Below are 21,391 nucleotides of genomic sequence, written 5' to 3'. Positions count from 1 at the left end.
AAAGGCCTGAAATGGGACCTGTATGATTCCTGCAGTTCTGTGTGCAACAACATCATTTGATCCAGAAAAACCAAGGGAGGGATGTGTAAGTTTCACTTTACGTTATGGGCATTTGTTACTGCTCTCCAAGTTTTCTTTGTCAGCTGAATTCCAGCTGATTCTACACAATCCATCACCCCTGATTCACCCCCACCTCGGGTCAAAAAAATCACACTCATCTGTAAACTGTGAGTGTGTGTAGGAGTGCGTAACATGGCCTCGGGCAAGATTGCGTGATATGAGGACCAGTGTGCACTGGGAGCCGGAGAAGGAGCTGCGCTTTGACATATCAACAGAGATTCACGCAGAGATTCGCACAGAGAGGCAGAGCAGCAAAACATTATTGCACTTTGCAGGTCTCATACTTTTAATATGGACTGCCACATGCCTGTTTCATATTTTAGCCTGCCATGTGTCCTCAACACTAACTCTTAAGTTTGTCTCTTCTGTCAAAAGACTGCAAATATTTTATTAGTAGTATCGTTAATTTGTTCAGTGTGTTTGAATATCCATTAACTTTGTTATATCCTGCAAAAAGCAAAGCAATAAAAGCCCTAGTCTTTTTGACAATGCTGTATTTCAAATCAATAACAATTAAATTCCACCACATCTTTCTAGTTATGTTTTTTTGGGGTTACATACTTTTGTTAAAGGTACAGTAAGTTATTTTGACAAAAGATAGGGTTTGTGTTAAGTTTAGATGAAGATTTTAGGTTGGGGCAATTTAACCCACTGACACACATTTTCCCCACGTTGTTTTTGACGTTAGGGGTTTGGCTTTCAACAACCTTAAAGCTCTTTAGTAGCTTTAAGGTTAGATAAGGTTATCTAATGTCTAACCATATCATATGAACTCAGTATCACAAGCCATATGACATAAAAATTCCAAACCACTGACATTTATTTTATGGTGGAATTATTCCATCAAATGAAAACATTCTAGATGACTTGTGTACCATGTTTTTAGACACAGGTTTAAACAATGTCTGGCTGCACAATGTGGGTTTGTTTTTAAATACTCCATACATAAAGGGGTAAAAGACTTTAAGACAAAGAATATCACTATTTCAAATTTAGGCCCTAATAAGCAGCCCACTCGCCAGAAGAAAACAACATTGTACGTTTCATACATATCATATCAGTGTTTCCAAAGTGACGTGATATATGAACTGATTTTGTCTGGAGATGTGGAGGGGGTAGTGGATGGCGTGACACCTCGGCAAGACAGCTGCCAAGCTGCGGATCACTGCACACAACTGTTTGAGACAAACAACACCACCGGCTGTTTTTATGGTGACCCACTTTCCTTTGGTGTTTGTGCCACCAAACATGGCTGTTTTAGGCCAAACATAACCAAGCCTTCACCACAGCGTTGCTGAGAAATGTATAGTTTTAATGTATCTGCTACAAAATAATATAAAAATGTAACATATCAAAACGTGCGAACATTATTTCTGGAGACTGGGTGGAAATAACAAATGAACAGTTCAAGTGTGTGACTAATGAATCTCAGCGTAAGTTAATTCAGGAAGACTTTCTTTATGCTATATCCATTCACAATTCTCTCTCTATCCCACTCCCACCGCTTCCTCCAATCAGCTGACTATGGGTGTTCCCTCTCCTGGTTAGCCAATCAAACTTTGCCACAAACTTTAAATTTGTTCTCCTCTCTGCTCCAGCTGTCATTTAGACAGAATCAATGCATCCTCCTCCACCCCATTCACCTCCAGTCACCTTATCCAGAGCCCAGGACAAGCTCATTATAAGCCTATTCCTCTTCACATCCAGCTCCTCAGCTCCCTCATCATCTCATCTCATTACCACCACCAGCGTCTAGACTCCATAGAGGGTTCCCTAATCTACTACGTCTTTACCACCCTCCTGGAATTGATGATATCATGATGGGTGGTTTTTTTCCCCTGTCCACACAAAGCACTCTTATTAATAAAATCTCTGTCCAAATTAAAAATTAAAAATCAAAATTGAAACGCTGTAAAGAGCATGCCAAACCAACAGGCAGTGATGTAACCCTAACCTTAAAGCCATGCAAAAAACAAGTAGGAGAGGCTGACCAATCAGGACCCTGAAAAAAAGCTAATACCAAGAGGCGACCTGAAGCAGTGACATCTGTAGTATGTCCTAATGTCTCTGTTTCTCAAAATAGTGGAAGAGTAACTGCACATTTATGTGTAAACATGTACAAAGTCCTGTTAGCAAAGATAGAGCCGGCACTATTTTGACCATGTTTGCCTATGCATGAAATGTCACCTCATTTGTGATGCTGAAGTTTTCCTTGTACCCACATCGAGTTCTTGAAAATCTCCTCCGTGGATGGAGTTTTGCAAAAAGTCTGTTTTCAGTGACCTAAAAAGCATTTTGTGTGTGGACACGAGGCCAAATCACACAGAATAATCTATGTTTTTACCTTTGTGCATGAGGATTAGGCCAATCAAGCGGCTGTTTTATGGCATCGCCATATTACGCAAAATAATAAGTTGCATTTTATCAGTGCAGCATCTACATGTATGTGTCTTACTTGTGTAGGTGCATGCATTTGTGAGTCACGGTGAATATGACTCACCAGGCTTGCCCTCGAAGGCGAGTCCCAGTGTTCCGCTGTAGTCTCTGTTAGTGAGCACATAGGCCAGACAGTAGTCGTTCCAATTGCTCTCAGCAAACAGCCTCAACAGTTTCTCCGGCCCGATGTACAGAGGGCTCAGAGGATCGTTTTTTTTCTCCTCTGTCATCACCTGGAGAGAGACAGGCAGACACTGTTGAATCAAATATCTGTGAAAGACGATATGAACAACAACACAGTGCTTCACAGCTCCAAGAATTCTACTAATATTGTCTTTTTATATAATTTTGAGGCTGAAAATCTGTCTCTGTTTGACTCTCACTGATAAAAGAAGATATAGCTACAGGCGCCATCTGAGACTGATGCATTAACCCAATTATCTCGAGGTGACATGTTTGTGTAGTAAAAATAAATGCTTCAAAGCCAGCGTTACTGGACCTGCATGTGAAGTGCAGTACTCTAAGATCTGGAACAACTGTGTCATTGTTTGAGTGAAGGAGTGTCTTACAAAGAGGGTTTTCACTTTGAAGTTGATCAGCTTGATTCCATCGAAGTCCACCTTGTCGTAGATGTCGTTCACCGCTCGCATGTAGGAGGAAACCTGAGAATCACATACATCTATGTTAACAAATGCTTAATAAAATCTCCTCCTTCTTTTACAGTAGGTTGAAGGTTGAACTTTATGTGGCCCACACTGCACCTTGAACTGGACAAAACACAAATGAAGAACATGATAACTTCTCCAATTTAACAGCACATATGCAGCATTTATTTAAAAAAAAAGAAAAAAGACACAACGAAGGAATAAAACGCAAGCAAATTGACAAACACGCAATGCCTTTGTCATTTCAATGTGTTCTCTAAAGTCGCAGTACCTAATCTAGCTTGCCTGGTGTATGGGGTATTGCCCATTGTTTTCGACGGCTAAAAATTCCGAGGCCCCGTTAGTCTGAAAAATGGCCCATTAGATTGAAAGCCCATTTCTCTGACAGCCAATTATCCCAAAAACACACGCCCCATTTCTGAGAAAATACACACTCCCTGCAGTTACACAACCTGGTCACCAGCAAAAATGTTCACATTGGGGTGGCTGTGGCTCAGGAGTTAGAGCAGGTTGTTCGATCCCTGGGTCCTCCAGTCTGCATGTCAAAGCAAGATACTGAACCCCAAATTGTTCCCGATGGCTGTTCCATCAGTGTTTGAGTGTGTTTAAAACTGGGTTGCAGGTGGCACCTTGTATAGTAGCGTCGGCCACCGGTGTATGAATGTGTGTGTGAATGGGTGAATGTGACTTGTAGTGTAAAAAGTGCTTTGAGTGGTTAGGTGACTAGCAAGGTGCTATATAAGTGCAATCTATTTACCATTGTACGCTATTGTAAATCATGGATACGCTACATTTGTGCTTTAATTTGTCGTGGATACGTTAACACTTTTGTTAACAACTCTGTAGTGAATATGTGGTTAGGTTTAGGCACAAAAACCTCTTGGTTATTGTTAGGAAAAGATCGCGTCTCTGCTTAAAACACCCACGTTTGGTGGTACAGAAGCTGCTGAAAAATATAGGGACAGGTAGATGAAAAACACCTAGACTTGTTGGCTGAAATGTTGCTGGGAAATGCCGCAAAGGGACAGTAGGTAGTTGGGGGGGAGGGGTCTCAGTCCAATGGGACATTTGTGGGACTAATTGGTCTGTGTAATTTTGGGCTGTTGGAAAAATGGCATTGCACCGGTGTACATTTGAATCTCAGATTTCTATGGAAGTGCACAGACATCAGCCCCTTCAATAAAGGTGAAACACCTCTGTAGTGACAAACTTTGCACAGATACAAGTTAGTATAGTCAAGGTCATATTCTTTAGGAGACATAAACAGAGGAAACAGTGAGTGGAGGGGGACTTGAAGCACTTTATCCTCTTGACAACATACTTGAGTCTCTCTGAACTGCCCCACCTATCCGGTACATTATGCAGATTCAAACACAAACATCCTCGACCGAGTTTTGATCATGATTCATAAAAAGACCACGTGAGGTAATCTGTCAAGTGGGGTTATCCACAGAGTGTTTTCGGAGTGGGTGGCACAGAGAGGCACGTGCAAACCAGTCACATGTGACTGTCTCAGTCTATACAGCAGGGTCATGCGCTTACTACTGCTGGGGTTTTCCATACATGTAAATATTGACACCTTGGACTCTGGAGACACTGAAACCAGGTCAGTGGTGATTGCCAACAACATTTCTATTGACACTCAAAGATCATATCACGGCATCACTTACAGAATATTTTCTCTCTCTGTGCAACAAAGGTCTGGCACCGAACCAGGGACAACATGTATGTGTGTAAGATGGAAAGAATCTGAGGAGGTTCAGAGGAGGTGGTGAGAGGATGGACAGCAGGACGAAGGCCAGAGAAAACAATAGTGTGGCCACAAAAAAGAGCTAAGGACAGACTTACTTACTCAATAACTGACCTTGTTTTGATCACAAAGAGACTTGATTAAAAAAAAGCACAGATGTGGTGCAAACTTGTTCCAAACTGAACCCAGATCAGATGCTGAGCAGATTAATCCAACTTAATGACATAAAATTAAACATCTGTGATGTTATAATTTCTTATCAAATATGGAATGCAATAATAAAACCTATTTATTGGTTTTAATTTAGGGGGAAGATACAAAGGTGTTTACGTTAAAGTTATGTCACTGGATTCCCACGTCAGTATGTGGCTAAAACATTATCAGGAGAGCATCTCATGTGACCTCTGGCCCCAAAGACGAGCACTTTGTCCAGACAGAGAAACTTCAACACAGACACTTAAATCACTGTTATCTTTCCTATTGCACTGAAGCAATGCAGGCGCGCCAGCATGGAAGCAGCTTTAAACCCAGTGTGGAACTCAAATCTGAGTTCACCACAGGTCAGCCAATGCTAAAACCATGATCGGATTTATCCAGAAAATCAAAAATATGTTCTTTTTCAACAACTTTGCATATGTAGAATTATTAATTAATTCATTTTCTGGACCTGCTTATTTTGTTGGGGGTCCTGGGGGGCTAGAGTCTATCCCAGAAGCAGGGTACAACCTGGACAGGTCGCCAGACTATCACAGGGCTGACACATAAAGACAGACAACCGTGCTCACATTTGTACGGACAATTTAGAGTCACCACTTAACCTGCATGTCTTTGGATTGGAGGAGGAAGACGAAGCACCAAGAGAAAACCCACACTGACACAGGGAGAGCCTGCAGACTCTGTGCAGAAAGGCTCCCCCACCCTGGGGTTCGAACCAGGAACCCTCTTGCTGTGAGAAAGCAACGCTAACCACTGCATCACACAATCACAACCCGTGTCAGCGTGGGTTTTCTCCAGGTACTCCAGCTTCATCCCACAGTCCAAAGACATGCAGGTTAACTGGTGACTCTAAATTGTCCGTAGGTGTGAATGTGAGTGCGAATGGTTGTCTGTCTCTATGTGTCAGCCCTGTGATAGTCTGGTGACCTGTCCAGGGTGTACCCTGCCTCTCACCCAGTGTCAGCTTCAATATAGGCTCCAGCCCCCTAACAGGATAAGCAGTTACAGAAAATGAAAGAGGAGTACAGAGTGCATTAAACGCAAGGGGCAGGTCCTGAAATTTCCAGATCATGTTGTCTTACTATTTTTTTGTACTTTTTATGACAAACATCTACCATGTATGCTTCTGCAGCTCGTCCTCAGCATGGCACATACAGAGTTGTTGTTTCACACTAAAGGGGCTGAAAAACAGGAGGTGACGGGTCAATCATGTGGACTGGTGGCTCTGTGCCAGACCTTTACACCTGGCACTGAAAGCGCAAAATCTTATTAGGCCGAATGTCTGTAATCCGTAAGCCACCGTGTTCTCAAAGAGCGACAAAGTTCTCTACCTCCTCCCTACTGCCGCTGTGTGCAACACCACGACAGCTGTGTGCGTCTGTGCAGGCCCTGGCATTTGGTGCTTTATTCAGCCTCGGCCACAACAGCTTGGCCCTTCATTAAGTATTGTTGAATATGTCAACGGTGAATAATGAAGTACTGCAAAACAAATTGTCTTCCTCTCACTTTCATTCAGTCATTAGATGTTGGTCATTAGATGGAAAAGCGGCCAAAACAAAGCAAAGTTTCAATCATGATTAAAATGCCTGCCTGTGCAGCAAACTGCTCCTTTAATCAGAGATTAACATGGAAATCCTGAAATATTTCACAAGGACATTTGATAGCAGATTGCACACTGCTCATATTACTGTAGGTCCGCTCAGGTAAAACATTTAAATCCAATATTCAGGACCTTAATCTATGTATGTTGAAGCATGACAAAATAAGAAACACCATTGATCTAGTGCCAAATGATGCCACCTGCTCATAGTTCCTTTGATTCATCAAGATAAGATTGTAGCACTCAGGTGAACTTTGATTGCAGTACCGCATACCCAAAATCCAGGACGCCGTATTCAGAGACAGATTTGTAAACAAAGCATGCTCAGCTCGGCCAACAGCCGAGGAAATCCTGTTGTGTTGTGATGCTCCTGCTGGATGTTCCATTACAGTGGAAATGCTCCGGAGTACATTGTGTTCTCTGAGACATTGGGCAGCTCAGGTATCAGCAGCATCTCGCTGCCTCACTGTGAACTTTGTGTACACGGAAAATAGGGCACAGAACCTGAACTGGAGGTGCAACCAAATCCAGAATGTATGTTGGCATTGTACGTTTCTGCCAGCCACAGATATGGAACATTGGTAGGTAGCGATGCACAATAATATCGGCACATCATCAATACTATCATTGGTTAGAAATTGATTAGTCATGATAAGAGTATGAATGCATAATATGATGTTCATTCCACTACAGAAGAGACTTGATGATCACTAAAATAAGGAAGGGAAAAAAGGTGGAAATATCAATATCAGTATAGGTTACTGTATACATATCGGCATATCAGGTATCGGCAAAATGTCCAATATCGTGCATCCTTATTTGTAGGTTATTATGTAGTGCAGTGGTTCCCAACTGGTCCAGCCACGAGGTCCAGCTTTCTCCTCAGTCATCAGTTCAAGCTGCACACAATTTGATATATTTGGCGTCATACTTGCATTTGGCCATGTCATCGAGGTAGTTTGCTGTCACTTCAAGGTAGCTGCCGTTATTCACTCACTCTACAGAAGGAAACAGCACTTCAAAATAAAAGGTCTATGCCAGAAATTCACTGTACTACAAAACAAAATGTGTTTTTTACAAACTTGACAAGTTTGCGAGTCAGCTGTGGTCCATTCACAATGGACTGCGATGCACCAGTTGGGAACCACTGATATAGCAGATAACATGAGGTTATGTTTAGGCACAAAAACAGTTATGAAAAGATCATGTTTTGGCCTAAAAAAAAATGGTTTTGGTGCCACAATCACAGCTTGAAATGTTGTGATGTCTAGCTAAATAAAACAACAAAAAACTGTTTTGGTGGTGCAGTCGCTGCCAGAACAACCGTGCTAAAAATGCAACTGTTTGCGATGTGTTTGTTGAATCACCTCCATCTCCCATTGACAAAGTCAGTTCATATGCATATAATCATAATGACGTCACTTTAGAGATGTGGATATGATACGTATAAAATGTATTGATGTAACATATCCGTGGTTTCCAGAAACATACAATGCCAATATTTTCTTATGGAGACTGCTCAAGGGGGTGATTGTAGGAAAGGTCGGATTGATTTCGCACTGAACTGACAAGTTACAGCAGCAGAGAGGAGAAAGGTTTAAAAGTGAGACAGCAACGAAATGATTGCTTCATTGAGATCGAGAAAAAGAATGAATGAGAAGCATAAAAGTCCTCCTGAATGAACTTCGGCTAGGCTTCATGAGTAGTCTAGAAATCTCTGTCCGTGTGTGTGTGTGTGTCTTAACCCTTTCGACTACCAGCAGCGCAAGAACACTTGTTCTCTAAATGTGTACCACATATGAAACATCATGTGTTGTCAGAGTGACACCAAGATGAATGATGATGAAAGACAACAGGTCTGAACCAGTCACCTGACCCACAACAGCCTCGACTGACTTGAACTTCTGGCAGTAGTAGTGGTCAGCATGGAGGTGGAGCAGGCAGCTGGTCTTTGACTCATCCAGTGTTCTCCTCACCCGGCTCACTGGTGCCTCCTGTAGGTGAAATCACAGACACAGGAAAAACAGATTTTAAAGGGGAGACAATCTGGGAGGCAGATTGAATCCTGGTGAATCATGTACTTACATCTCTCCTCAGACTGAGTGACTACTTGTCATTATTTTGAAGCTGCAAAACATGATGTCATAATAACTGGGATGCCGCAGGTCCCAGTGGGAGATGGAACGAGAACATTCCACTGGGAACAACATCTGTTTTGACCATTTCATGATCAAACAGTGGAAATGATCTCCACCAGCAGGCATGTCGATATGAATGTATTCATACCAACGTGTCTCGACATCCATTGTTGATAATGAACGCTGGGGCCACCACCCAGTAGGTCAAAAGTCAACAACAAATAGAGCACCCAAGGGAGAGATTAGCTAAATATATCTGGCAGATGTTTATTCCATCATACCTGGTTTTGTAAACAGAGTGAAGGTCGTCTAGTTTGTTTGGATTTGCAGTAATCACTTTACATTGCAAATGTACTTAGGCCTGCAAAGATGCAGCTCATCTCTCAGCGTTCTTTATCTTACACAGCATTTCTGTTACCGTCATATCATCCTGAACCCTGTAATTTGCTGCTGGTGACTCAACAGGCTAAATAAAAAGCAACCAAAATGAGCGAATGCGCTCATGAATAAGGTCAGTTATATTTACAGATGAATCAGACACAATTTCCTTCAAGAAATGTTTGTGGGTCAGGAGTTAATTGGCTATAAATGGTAATGCGGAGGAGGACGTTTTGAGGGTGAGGGCAGAAAAAGAAAGAAAAAGCAAGGCAGAGTGTGCGTAGGTGTTTTTGTGTCAGCGTTTACTGAGGTGATGTCTGGACTGTCCTACCTCATCGGAGCTGAGGCTTTGGGGGAGGAGGTTTAGATGTTCTGCAGCACAGAATCCATCAGAGGCAGGTCTTATGGACGGAAGGACTGCAGAAAAACAAACAGAGTGTGATAAAGAAGTTAGTGGTGTAAGTGACTGTTCATTCATTCATTTTCCATAACTGCTTATCCTGTTAGGGGTCCCGGGGAGGCAGAGGTTCACCCTGGACAGGTCACCAGACTATCACAGGACTGACACATAGAGACAGACAACCATTCACACTCACATTCACACCTACGGACAATTTAGAGTTATCAATTAACCTGCATGTCTTTGGACTGTGGGAGGAAGCTGGAGTACCTGGAGAAAACTGGACAGGAGTCACGTTAATTTCCAGGGCTGGTACCTGCAGTTATTCCACAGGCTAGTTAATAACATGTTGGGCAGGAAATCCAAAGTGTGGGATCATTTTGAGAAGGTGAAGGACGAACCCAAGGTGATATGTAAACTCATCTTCATTGGTCGACTACAAACATGTATCATCTGAAACGTGGAAGTAGCTACATGCCCATTAGCCACTTAGCACAATCATTACTGCTTTGCCGACAGCATCATTAACAACACTCGCTCAGTGTGTGACGAGCACACAACCAAACATCCCAGAGGTTGTCACCCTCTCCTTCAGTCAAACACACACAAAGATGGAGGCCAAAACACACACACAAGCAAACACTGTGTCTGTAATTTTACTCTTGAACATGTTCCGTAAATGACTGAACACATCAATGACTCACTTTAATGTGGGCGTACAGTGTCCCAAATAAAGCACTGCTCACCAATCACAATAAATAATTGAACTGAGATCAAACGTGAGTTTTGATTCAGCCCACGACTGTTAATTTGTTGGAGTGAACAAGACATTGTGAAAGATAAGTTCACAAAGTAAATGTGATGTGGACCAGTGCCACAGTCTGATCTCTGAACAAAAATTATTTGTTTGTGCTGAAGCCAGGATTCTAGCTGTACTGCATTGTGTTTGTGTTTGACCAGGAGCACTGATCGAGGGAGGGGATGCTGATTTAAACACTGGCAGTACAGATATAATCCAAGTCAAATCAATAAACAGATTTTAATTATTAGCAATTGTGTGTTATGTTTCTTTTCTGACATTACAAGGTCTCATAAACAGAATAAGTCTAGTGAGTCATGTGACTTATCTTGTGTACTTAACAGTTGCTCGAGGTCAGAGTTATTGCTTTATGACCCCAGTTATAGAAAAGATGAAAGGTTTGTTTCCTGGAAGCTAGATTTATCACTTTTCAGATGTAAGAAGCAAAATTCCATGTTATTTATTCTTTACCCACTTTCCCATACTGAGCAGTCCTTTCCTGTGACAAAGGCCAACCAATGAGTTGTTGGAACAATGCCAAAATAAATCAAAGACATGCAGCTTGCAAGGAGGTCAAACATTTAAACTATGCTTCTTATACAGAACTATTTAAAATGATACGAGCAGAAATCCATTGGGCTTGACTCCTCAGTGACCAGAACGTCAAACAACATTAACAGAAGCATCGACATATTCTCAGACACTTTATAAATACAGGACCCGTGTTTGGAAACCAGCGCTGCGGTCCTGAGTGGGAGCCACAGGGCGGCCTGTGGAAAACGCTGCGATAGCTGCTGGTCTGATTTCACTAAAATAACACTGACGTATGAGATTTGCAACAGCTCTGGGACGGCTGCCTCGTTCAGATTGATGCAATGGTGATGGGATTGCAGTCCAGGGAGGCATTGCATTTGTAGAGACTGGCACGTCTTGTTGCACTGGCAAAGACACAGAATTCCAAGAAAATGCATGGAGCCAAAAGGACATCATTGCAACAGAGTGTATGGGGTTTATGGTCAGGGACTGTGGGGCAATCTGCATATGAATATGGATGAAAGAATGTAATGTAAAGTACACTGCTGCGAGATATTTCAGAATAATGTAAAGTAATGAAAACAATAGGTCTCAGTGGGATGCAGCACAAACCCTGCGGTTAAACCCTGATGGTAAAGGAAACAAACTATTCCAGCAACATGTGGACAAAAACTGGGCTTTGAGTTCCCCAAAGTACAGTAGAGTCACATGACTTAATAATCACTCTCACATGTCATACGCAGTAATATGAGTGACAGAATTAGGCAATGTTTTGCCCATAAACTGGTGACCCATAAGAACTTCAAGGGGATGTGCATGTGCATGTATGAGCGTGTGAAACACTCATTCACCAGTTCATCTCCCTGGATCAGACATGGACCTGCAGTGAGGGAGAGGAAACACATGATTGGATCACACCATCCTACGAAAGTCCTCCAGCCAATCACAAACCAGTGATTCGTTCTATACATGGTATGAGTGGGGGTGGGCTGCGGGGGTGGGGGTGGAGGTTGAGGCCTAAATGCCGGGCGTCGACCCACTGACGGAATTATTTCCAGACCTTTTAACTTGCCTGTGTTCTCACTGTCTCTCTCTAATTTTGTTTCTGTGTCTGTTCCTCTCCCATCACGCTGTAGGAGAGACATGTTTCTGGACTGTGTTGCCATAGTTGCAAACAGTAATTTATTATTTTACTCAGTTGCCAATTAAAAAGCAAAGAATCATGCTGCATAACTATTACAAACTATCAGTACAGGACTTGCCGGGAAAATGATTTCCCAAATGAAAAATCAGTGTCATATCTCAGTCCAGACTCACATTCCCTGCAGCAGCTGTGGGAAATCAGTTTTACTTTTAATAATAATGTAAGAAATTACACTGAAGCCTTGTGAATCGAGTCTTGAAATGAGTCTCGCTACACAATCACACATAAACACTCCAACTTCAATCTTTAACTCTTAAGTCAATCAATCAATCATTTATTTATCGCATGGAATTATACAAGGTACAACTCCAGTGAAATGTGATCCCATCAGCTCCTTTTACTTGTGCACTGAAGTTTAGCCCTTTTTTGCAACTTCTGACATCGGTGGTTGCTGCTTTATAATTGTTCTGGATTGTTCTGGTAATCCATGCTTTCTGGTTGTGGAATGATTTCACTGTCCACACATCTCAACAAGATGGCTGCATGGTCACAGCGCCTGCAGTGATCCAAGCAAGACTGGGACAGCACCTCACATTCCCACCATCACACCAGTCTTTATTCATTGTAAAGCATAGGTGTCGTCTCCTTCTCTCATCAGAGTCCTCTGCTCTGTCAGATCGGCATAAAGAAAAAGAGTCCCCTGGCTGAATGGCGCTGTCCAGGATTTTGGCCAAGTTTTCGATGAATGAAAGGATATTACAGCTCCTGATATCCTGTTGGAAACTGATGCTACAAGGAGTTTGTCCTGTTTATTTTCCAACTCCCGTACAATGGCTAGCAGGATGCTAGTTCAGCTGGTGTCCATTTCCTCTGTTTACTAATGTTTACGTTTGAAAACGCTGACCTGGCTAGCGCCTGCTAGCTAGCTAAAAGTCAGCAGAAGGAGAGTTTACAGACTGGTGAGCTGATTTTCTCATCCCAATGAGTGACTTGCAGCCACAAACCACTACCGTCCAAGCCAACCACAAAAAGCACCAACAAGACTTTCAAAATAGACATAAGACAAGAAAGCCAGCATGGTGAGGAGGGGGTTTGTCAACTCGCCTCGCGTGTGTCTGTGTAGCAGCCTGAATGAATACTCCATGAAGTATCAGATGACATGGTTTAATCAATGTTATCATAGCTTTTTGATACACAACGGCTACCGTTGTTGCGATACGCGTTTGAAACAGTGAGGCGCTTAAGTGCGCTATCCATTTGAATGCAATTTATGATTTCAGCGTTAGATGGGAGAAATTCCTACACACTGTGGCTTTAAGGAGTTAATTTTCTTGGGTGCAGGCACAACACAGGCTGAGAAATGCATTAAGTGTTGAAATGCCCTTTCACTGACCGAAGATCTGTCTGTATAGCAGTGGTACATTTGCATTTTTGCCCTTATGTCCCTGCTCAAGTGCCCCATGAATGACCCTTTGGTCAGGCCAAGTGCCCTCAAGTGCCCCGATGGTTAGCTCAAGTGCAAAATAACCCTAAACCTAAATATAACACAAGACTGTGAAGGAGGTTTTTCCCCCTTGCCCACGAGAGAGTCTCAGGAACGCATGTCCACTGCTTGGATTAAACCTCTGATCTATTTCACCACAAGGCCCAAGTGGTCTTACAAATAACACGAGTCACGCTTGGTGGGAGATTTTCTGCTTAGTCCAGCTTTTATGCCTCATGTATCCCAGATATCCCGTATCATCCTGTGTCCTCCCCATTTAGACAAGTGATGAAACCTCTGTGGAGCTGAAGCTGCTTTGCTCTTGATACTGTGTGGCTCTCTGTGGGGGAACAATCATGCTTTCTTGTGACTGTACCAGCTGTTACTTTCGCAGTAATGCAAAATACTGATAACCTTTAGCTATTGCTGCAACACAGTAAGTTCAGTGTCCCAAAGAGATGTTCCATAAATCATCTATGTTTGTAAAATATAATTTGGCAATGAATCCCATGAAGAAAAAGGTGTTTGAAGACTGATTTACATGATTGTTAAACTGAAGATTTGACAGATTTTTACATGTTGAGCCTTAATGAAAGTTTTAGTGAAGGTTTTCAAGTGACATACTGTTAACAGATATTGAAGGAAAATGCAAAGGCGTCACATCAGAGACAGCTTAACTAAAACTACTTCCTGGCTGTAAAATGACTTTCAGTTTGAGCAATTAATAGCCCAGGAGTTAAACATTAAAAGATTTCCAGTTATATTCTAAGTGGGTGTGTTACTCTTTATTTATTTGAAGGAAGTATGAGAATAATAAAACTAGGGTGCAAAACACACACAGACAAACACACACACACACGGACAGAGATTTCTAGACTACTCATAAGCCTAGCCGAAGTTCATTCAGGAGGACTTTTTATGCTTCTCATTCATTCTTTTTCTCTTCCAACTTATTCAGCTGACTAAGGACATTTACCAACCAGATTTTGTCACAATCTCAATGAAGCAATCATTTCGTTGCTGTCACACTTTTAAACCTTTCTCCTCTCTGCTGCTGTAACTTGTCAGTTTTGGGCGAAATCAATCAGACCTTTCCTACACATCAATCACCCCCTTGAGCAGTCTCCGTAAGAAAATGTTGGCATTGTGCGTTTCTGGAAACCACGGATATGTTACATCAATACATTTTATACGTATCATATCCACATCTCTAAAGTGACGTCATTATGATTATATGCATATGAACTGACTTTGTCAATGGGAGATGGAGGTGATTCAACAAACACATCGTAAACAGTTGGCAGCGACTGCACCACCAAAACAGTTTTTTGTTGTTTTATTTAGCTAGACATCACGACATTTCAAGCTGTGATTGTGGCACCAAAACCAGTTTTTTTTAGGCCAAAACATGATCTTTTCATAACTGTTTTTGTGCCTAAACATAACCTCATGTTATCTGCTATATCAGTGGTTCCCAACTGGTGCATCGCAGTCCATTGTGAATGGACCACAGCTGACTCGCAAACTTGTCAAGTTTGTAAAAAACACACTTTGTTTTGTAGTACAGTGAATTTCTGGCATAGACCTTTTATTTTGAAGTGCTGTTTCCTTCTGTAGAGTGAGTGAATAACAGTAGCTTCCTAGAAGTGACAGTCAACTACCTCGATGACATGGCCAAATGCAAGTATGACGCCAAATATATCAAATTGTGTGCAGCTTGAACTGATGACTGAGGAGAAAGCTGGACCTCGTGGCTGGACCAGTTGGGAACCACTGCACTACATAATAACCTACAAATAAGGATGCACGATATTGGACATTTTGCAGATACCTGATATGCCGATATGTATACAGTAACCTATACTGATATTGATATTTCCACCTTTTTCCCTTCCTTATTTTAGTGATCATCAAGTCTCTTCTGTAGTGGAATGAACATCATATTATGCATTCATACTCTAATCGTGACTAACCGATCTCTAACCAATGATAGTATTGATGATGTGCCGATATTATTGTGCATCACTGCCTACCAATGTTACATATCTGTGGTTGGCAGAAACGTACAATGCCAACATACATTCTGGATTTGGCTACACCTCCAGTTTTCATTTCATCTAACACCCAGGGTTCCTCTCATCACACATCACATCCAGATTGTTAGGCATTTACCTTCATCTCGTTAGCACAACCACCATCACTACCACCAGTGTCCAGACTCCATCAGGGGATATTCCTCTGCTTATCATGGTATATGACGTTGTGATGGGGTTCTTCATACTATTAATATGTAAAATGATGCCTGTAACCTCTCAAAAGTGTTTGATTTTGAAGCAGAACAAGCAGGTGATGACTGTGATCAGGTGTTCTGATGTCATCACACTTTAATTGCTGCAAAATGACTGCCTTGGGCCGCCCTTTGTGTCCCAGATTTGAGAGACCTCACAACATCCTACATCCCAAGGGAGAGAAAGATCCTTATATAACCTTTGTTGCCCCCACGCCGACGACACCCACAGGAAGTGTAAATACACACAGGAGTAGACACATTATGTCAGCCCCCGGTAGTCCCAATTTAACACTTGTTGGGAAGCACTGATTGTTTATTGAAATATCGTGCGCCAAATCTTTTACAGTTTCCTGCAGATATGCAGGCCTTTGAATGAAAGAACAAGATGTTGTCAGCTGCAGCGTTATCTCATGAAAATGTTGCTTCAGTCATGAAAGGGACTGGAGAAATGGCGGGAGGTGTAGGGAGGAAGGCAGCCATGGAGTCTCTGTAGACTTAAAGACAAACACAAGGGGGGTTTGGCACGATATGCACTGTTTCCAGGAAAATACTTTCTTGGAAATAATCTTATTCTAATGCAAACGTGCACGCGCAGCCAGGAAAACACGCAGATATAAATGCACATGCACATACACATTGACACATTACTTTTTGACAGCTCTCACTGATGACTGCCATCTGGACAAACCATAAGACAACACAAGCCAGCTAAGAGTTTGTTTCCAGCGCCTTCAAACCCTGCAAGATACTCCACATGCTCCTCTTTTCTTCTCTCCTCTCCCTTTAGAAACTTATATCCTTCTCCTGCTGTTATACCCCTTCGTCGTCCTCCTCCTCCTCTTCTTTCATCTTCATACCTTCCTCCTTACTTTAGCCCCCCCATCTCTCCTCCCCCTCCTTCAAAAGTCACACCATCTTCGGTTTATCTTTTCTTTGGCCTGTGTCCAGGAAGGGTGCCAACACCCCCACAGAGCTCTGAAAAGGTGCTGCTGTTACATTATAACCACACTCTTACTATGAGGTAAGTATAGTTCATCGACCTCTGGTAACCTTAGTTCGTAGTAGAGCTCGAGGCTGCAGATACTGTACAGATACTGTTGAAAGCGAGGATTAGCAACAGGAGGAAGATGCATTTTGCTGTCGTTGTTTGTCTTTCTGTGAGACTAGATGCCAAGGACGGCCATAAATCAAACTGTTGGGGGAGATCTACTGTAGAAAGGAATTTCTTGTCGTGCTCCTGCCATCATAACCAAATGGCCCGGAAAAGCAGCTGAGCTTATGAGGTGTTGTTCTGACAGTCTGCAGATGCACAACCTTCAGAATTTGATTTTTCATCCTGTTTCCAATAGAAACTTTTTCTCAAGAAAGATTTTCTGAAAACTCTTTTTCCTGAAGTGAAAAACAGAAGGTAGTCTTACCCATGTCATCCTCATGGTAGATTATAGAGTGGTGATCTGTTTGGTTGCTGGTGTATCTATGTACTGGCTCTATGTGATAGGTCCCGTTGTCTGTATGGATGGTTCCCTCAAACTGACCCTGTATGACCGAGCCATGGCAGGCTGAATTATATTCACCTGTAAGACCAGATCAAAAGCGAGAACATGTCAAGGTCAGAGACATGAGCATGAACAGAGATAACTGAGGTATGGAGACAGACAGACAGACAGAATAAACAGATAAGATAGTGAGAGAAACTTAAAGATTAAGGGCAGCGTTCAGACACAATTCAATACATTTTACTTTGTTCCTCAACTCTCAATAACCAGGAATGTTTTTCCACAAGCAGATTTTTATCCAAATGTTATATCCAAACCACAAAATCTATAAATGATTGTTGATGCACTTTGATGCCAGTACATTCACTCAGACTTGAATTGCAGGAAATCTGCACCCCTATTTGGGCCAGATGTCTTGGTCATACGCACCCTCTAGTGTTCCTGAATATATGTGGGAGAGGTCAGCTGACATGGAACCATTCTCACTGACCACTGTGAAGTTTTCGGAAAATGCTGCTGCATCGTGTTTCAAATGCAGACGGAAAGTTCTGCAGGAAACAGAAACACAAACTGCTCACAGATGTGGTCAAAGCTTTGGTGGAAGGTATGCAGATCTATCAACAGCAGGCAAATATGGATGATTAATTGTTGACATGTGTTGTGTATTTAGAGGCCAATTAAGGGTGTGTTCAAACAGAGGACTACCGTATTTTTTAGCCAGTCTGTTTATGTTTAAGAGGGCTTTTGAAACAACTGCCACAGTTACAGAAATGTGAAGTTACCTGTTGAAAGCAGTTAAGTCCAGCTGCAGTGTGTTGTCCTGAGGCTGTGAGGCTCTTTTGGCTCTCAGGTGCTTTCTGTGAAGTTCTTTTCTGTCGTACGACAAGCCTTCATAATATTTTATATATGGACTGATGTCACTCACAGCACCTGGTGAAAAGGAGGACATTCCAGTCACTTCATAAAGCATCACAGCTCCAATGTTCAATTAGAGCTGAACATTCAATGTTTTTCATCTTCAATAAACCCATCATAAAATCAGCCTGTATGCAGATGACATATTGTTATACTTACAGGATTCATGCATGTTATTGCAAGAAATATTAATCTTAATCAACACTCCCTGAAGGGACTTGGTATTATTCAGCACAACACTAGCTCAGGTTTAAGTTGTGAGGTAACTAAAAACAGGTCTGGAAAAGATTATGGACAAAAAAAGCAGTGTATCCTCATATAACGGTTTGTATGATAACAAATTAGCAACCTAAGAATGGCGTTATCATGTTATGTACATAACATTAAGTTATGTAGGGTAGGTTTGGGCAAGTTAAGTTTCGTAGACTAGGTTTATGAAAGTAAAATTATAAAGGTAAAAAAATTTGGTTGGGTATCATCACGTTACATAATTAATGTAAAGTTACGTAGGTTAGATTTAGGCAAGTAAAGTCAGGTTTAGGAAATGAAACATGGAGACGATGTACCCTAACATAATTAAAAGTTCACTGGTTTCAAACAGGATACCAACACAAATCTCCTGGGGGAAGTCCTATGTTTGTTTGACCCAATCACCTCCAGATCCACTGTTTATGTGGACTTTCACTCTTTATACTACTTCCTTCTTTATTCCTGTCAGTGTATTGATCACACAATCACAGCCTTCCTGATTAGGTGGGTTATACACAAGTTCCGGTGCATTACTTTTGGGTATGAACAGTGCGTGTGATCAGCCTGAAAAAAGACATCTTGTTAAGATTTCCTATATTCTGTTCAACCTTTTATTTATTCATTCACTTATGTCTTTTCTTTTATTCTCAACAAGGTGTACTAAGAGTAAACTTAGAAACAGCACAGTAGAAAAATAATTATTTGTATGAGATACAACCATCGATGTGACTTTTACTGGGTTGTTTTTGTTGCACTTTATGTACGTCAATACTACATAGCTACTATTGGGGCTGAATGTTGTTATTTTGACAATAATTTTGGCAAAAAAAAATCCATTTGCAGGGTTTTGTAAAATGTTTACAAAAAATGTTTTGATTTGATTATTGTTTGAGTTAATGAAAAAATATAAACCCTAATCTATACTGAAAAAGACATACTAATTGCAGCCTATGTTGCAGTCACATTTAAAGTGTTAATCCATGTGATTCTGCATCTCATTTAGTTACAGTTACGCTTGATACAATACGTTAAGATACGATACAATATACTTTATTGTCCCCATAAGGAAATTTGTCTTGGATTCAGGAGCTGCACAAGTATTGTTGCCTTACAAAAATATTCTAGCAGAAATGAAAATCATACACCATGAAAAAATAAATAAATAAAAAAAAAATACTACACATAACAGTATTGCACATCAGCCACTCATGTATTACACATAACACCAGCACACAACAGGGCACCATAAGCAAAACGCAACACAATCCCTAAGCATCAAGCAACATTATTTAAAATCTCAATGAAGGTTGGCACAAATGAATTTTTAAAATGGTTCAGTTTAAATTTGGGCATCCTCTATCATCTGCCCGAAGGTAAAAGCTTGTACTCATTGTGGAGAATGTGAGAAGAGTCTTGATATTGATGGTACAAGTATAAAAGATTTATTGGTCTAAACTGATAATGACTCTACTACCACTGCCACCGTCAGACCAAATTTGGGCTGCCCTGTATGACTGGTGACTGACCTATCATCCACTGAGTGTTGACTGTGAAAGTGCTGACTAACCAAAGAATGCTTTGGCTTGTTCTTTCCTGTACAAGGTGTTACTTTCGGTCGCCTCTCCTGAGTGAATCACATGTACCTAAACCCTAAATAAATGGGTATACCCCATTAATCACAACTTAGTGTCTCCATCACTGACATGTTTTGCATGAAGACTCCTATTTGCAGCATTCCTGAGAGAACAAGTTGAGACATGTCTGAGCCCAGGAGCGTCCAGTCCACCACAGCAGCCGATAACTGCATATTCATACAAACACACGCACACCCACGCAGAGTGACAGTCACATATACACACAGCTATACAACCCCACGTACTTATCCAGGGAGCAGACAGAGGAAACACCTCTCAATCAGGCACACACACAGTAATCTGCACACGCCACCAACACATTACCTGTAGTCCGCCCACGGCAGTCGACCAACAACAGCAGCAGCCAGTAGAGTTGAACCTCCATAGTCTCCTCATTGGTGTGTTTTTGCTTTCCTTCCCTTTCACTGTTTTGTCTTTTTCATCCTTCGCTGACAATTTTCTCTGTTTTTCATCCCTTCTGACTTTACCTCTCTCTTCACCAGCCTCGTACCTGTTGTCCGCTCACACTGGAATGTGACTAGTTGCAAAGTTCTAGCCAGAGGAGATGAACACTGACAGTAAGAGGCATATTCAGACTTGTTAGCAAGCATGCTATGAGTTTCTGCACAGTTAAAGGAGGGATTGGAAAAACAGTTAAAGGAGGATTACTTAGTGAAATAGTAAGAGTGGTGTGGTAAAAAAAGGAAAGTGATATGAGCATTCACATTAGTAGCTGTAACTTTAAGCTCCTTTGAACAGAGGAATAATCCGAAGTTAAACCCCCAGAAGTTACTCAGTGGCCAAATGTACAATACACTAGTTGTTATAAAAAAAACCTAGTTGACTTCTGTAGCCATGCCAGCAACCCCGGTAAAGCTGTGCACACTTGTGCCTTGAGTTAAATGCTAATGTCAGCACGCCAGTATGACAGTGCTAACATGCTGAGCAGCAACAATGTTAATCTTCTTAAACACTATAAACACACCGCAAGGACAGCAGCCAACGGCAAACTACGTACCTGTGTGGGAGGAAATAACTTTCCATAGCAGCAGACGGCAGTAATCTGTATTCGTCATTCCAAAAGGGAAAATGGAAGAGTGACAGGATGGACTCAAGACACTAGTTAGCCAGTTAGCACATCAAC

At 41.7% G+C, this 21,391-nt stretch overlaps 1 protein-coding gene across 1 annotated transcript in view; it reads right to left on the bottom strand.

Moving 5' to 3' along the window:
- Nucleotides 1-20,773, bottom strand: part of si:ch1073-396h14.1 (disintegrin and metalloproteinase domain-containing protein 10) — a 43,752-nt gene extending 22,979 nt beyond the window's left edge. The window contains exons 1-8 of the mRNA XM_050054695.1: nt 20,572-20,773; nt 18,232-18,379; nt 17,879-17,997; nt 17,372-17,527; nt 9,635-9,720; nt 8,659-8,781; nt 3,126-3,218; nt 2,621-2,789 (exon numbers count right to left, since the gene is read on the bottom strand). Of these exons, the coding sequence (XP_049910652.1) occupies nt 2,621-2,789; nt 3,126-3,218; nt 8,659-8,781; nt 9,635-9,720; nt 17,372-17,527; nt 17,879-17,997; nt 18,232-18,379; nt 20,572-20,632 (955 nt within the window). The 5' untranslated portion in view covers nt 20,633-20,773. The remainder of the gene's footprint in view (nt 1-2,620; nt 2,790-3,125; nt 3,219-8,658; nt 8,782-9,634; nt 9,721-17,371; nt 17,528-17,878; nt 17,998-18,231; nt 18,380-20,571) is intronic.
- Between the last annotated feature and the right edge of the window lie 618 nt (nt 20,774-21,391).

This window comes from Epinephelus moara, chromosome 10 (assembly GCF_006386435.1).
Source record: "Epinephelus moara isolate mb chromosome 10, YSFRI_EMoa_1.0, whole genome shotgun sequence".
NCBI lineage: Eukaryota > Metazoa > Chordata > Actinopteri > Perciformes > Serranidae > Epinephelus > Epinephelus moara.
This window is presented reverse-complemented; position numbering and strand designations above follow the sequence as displayed.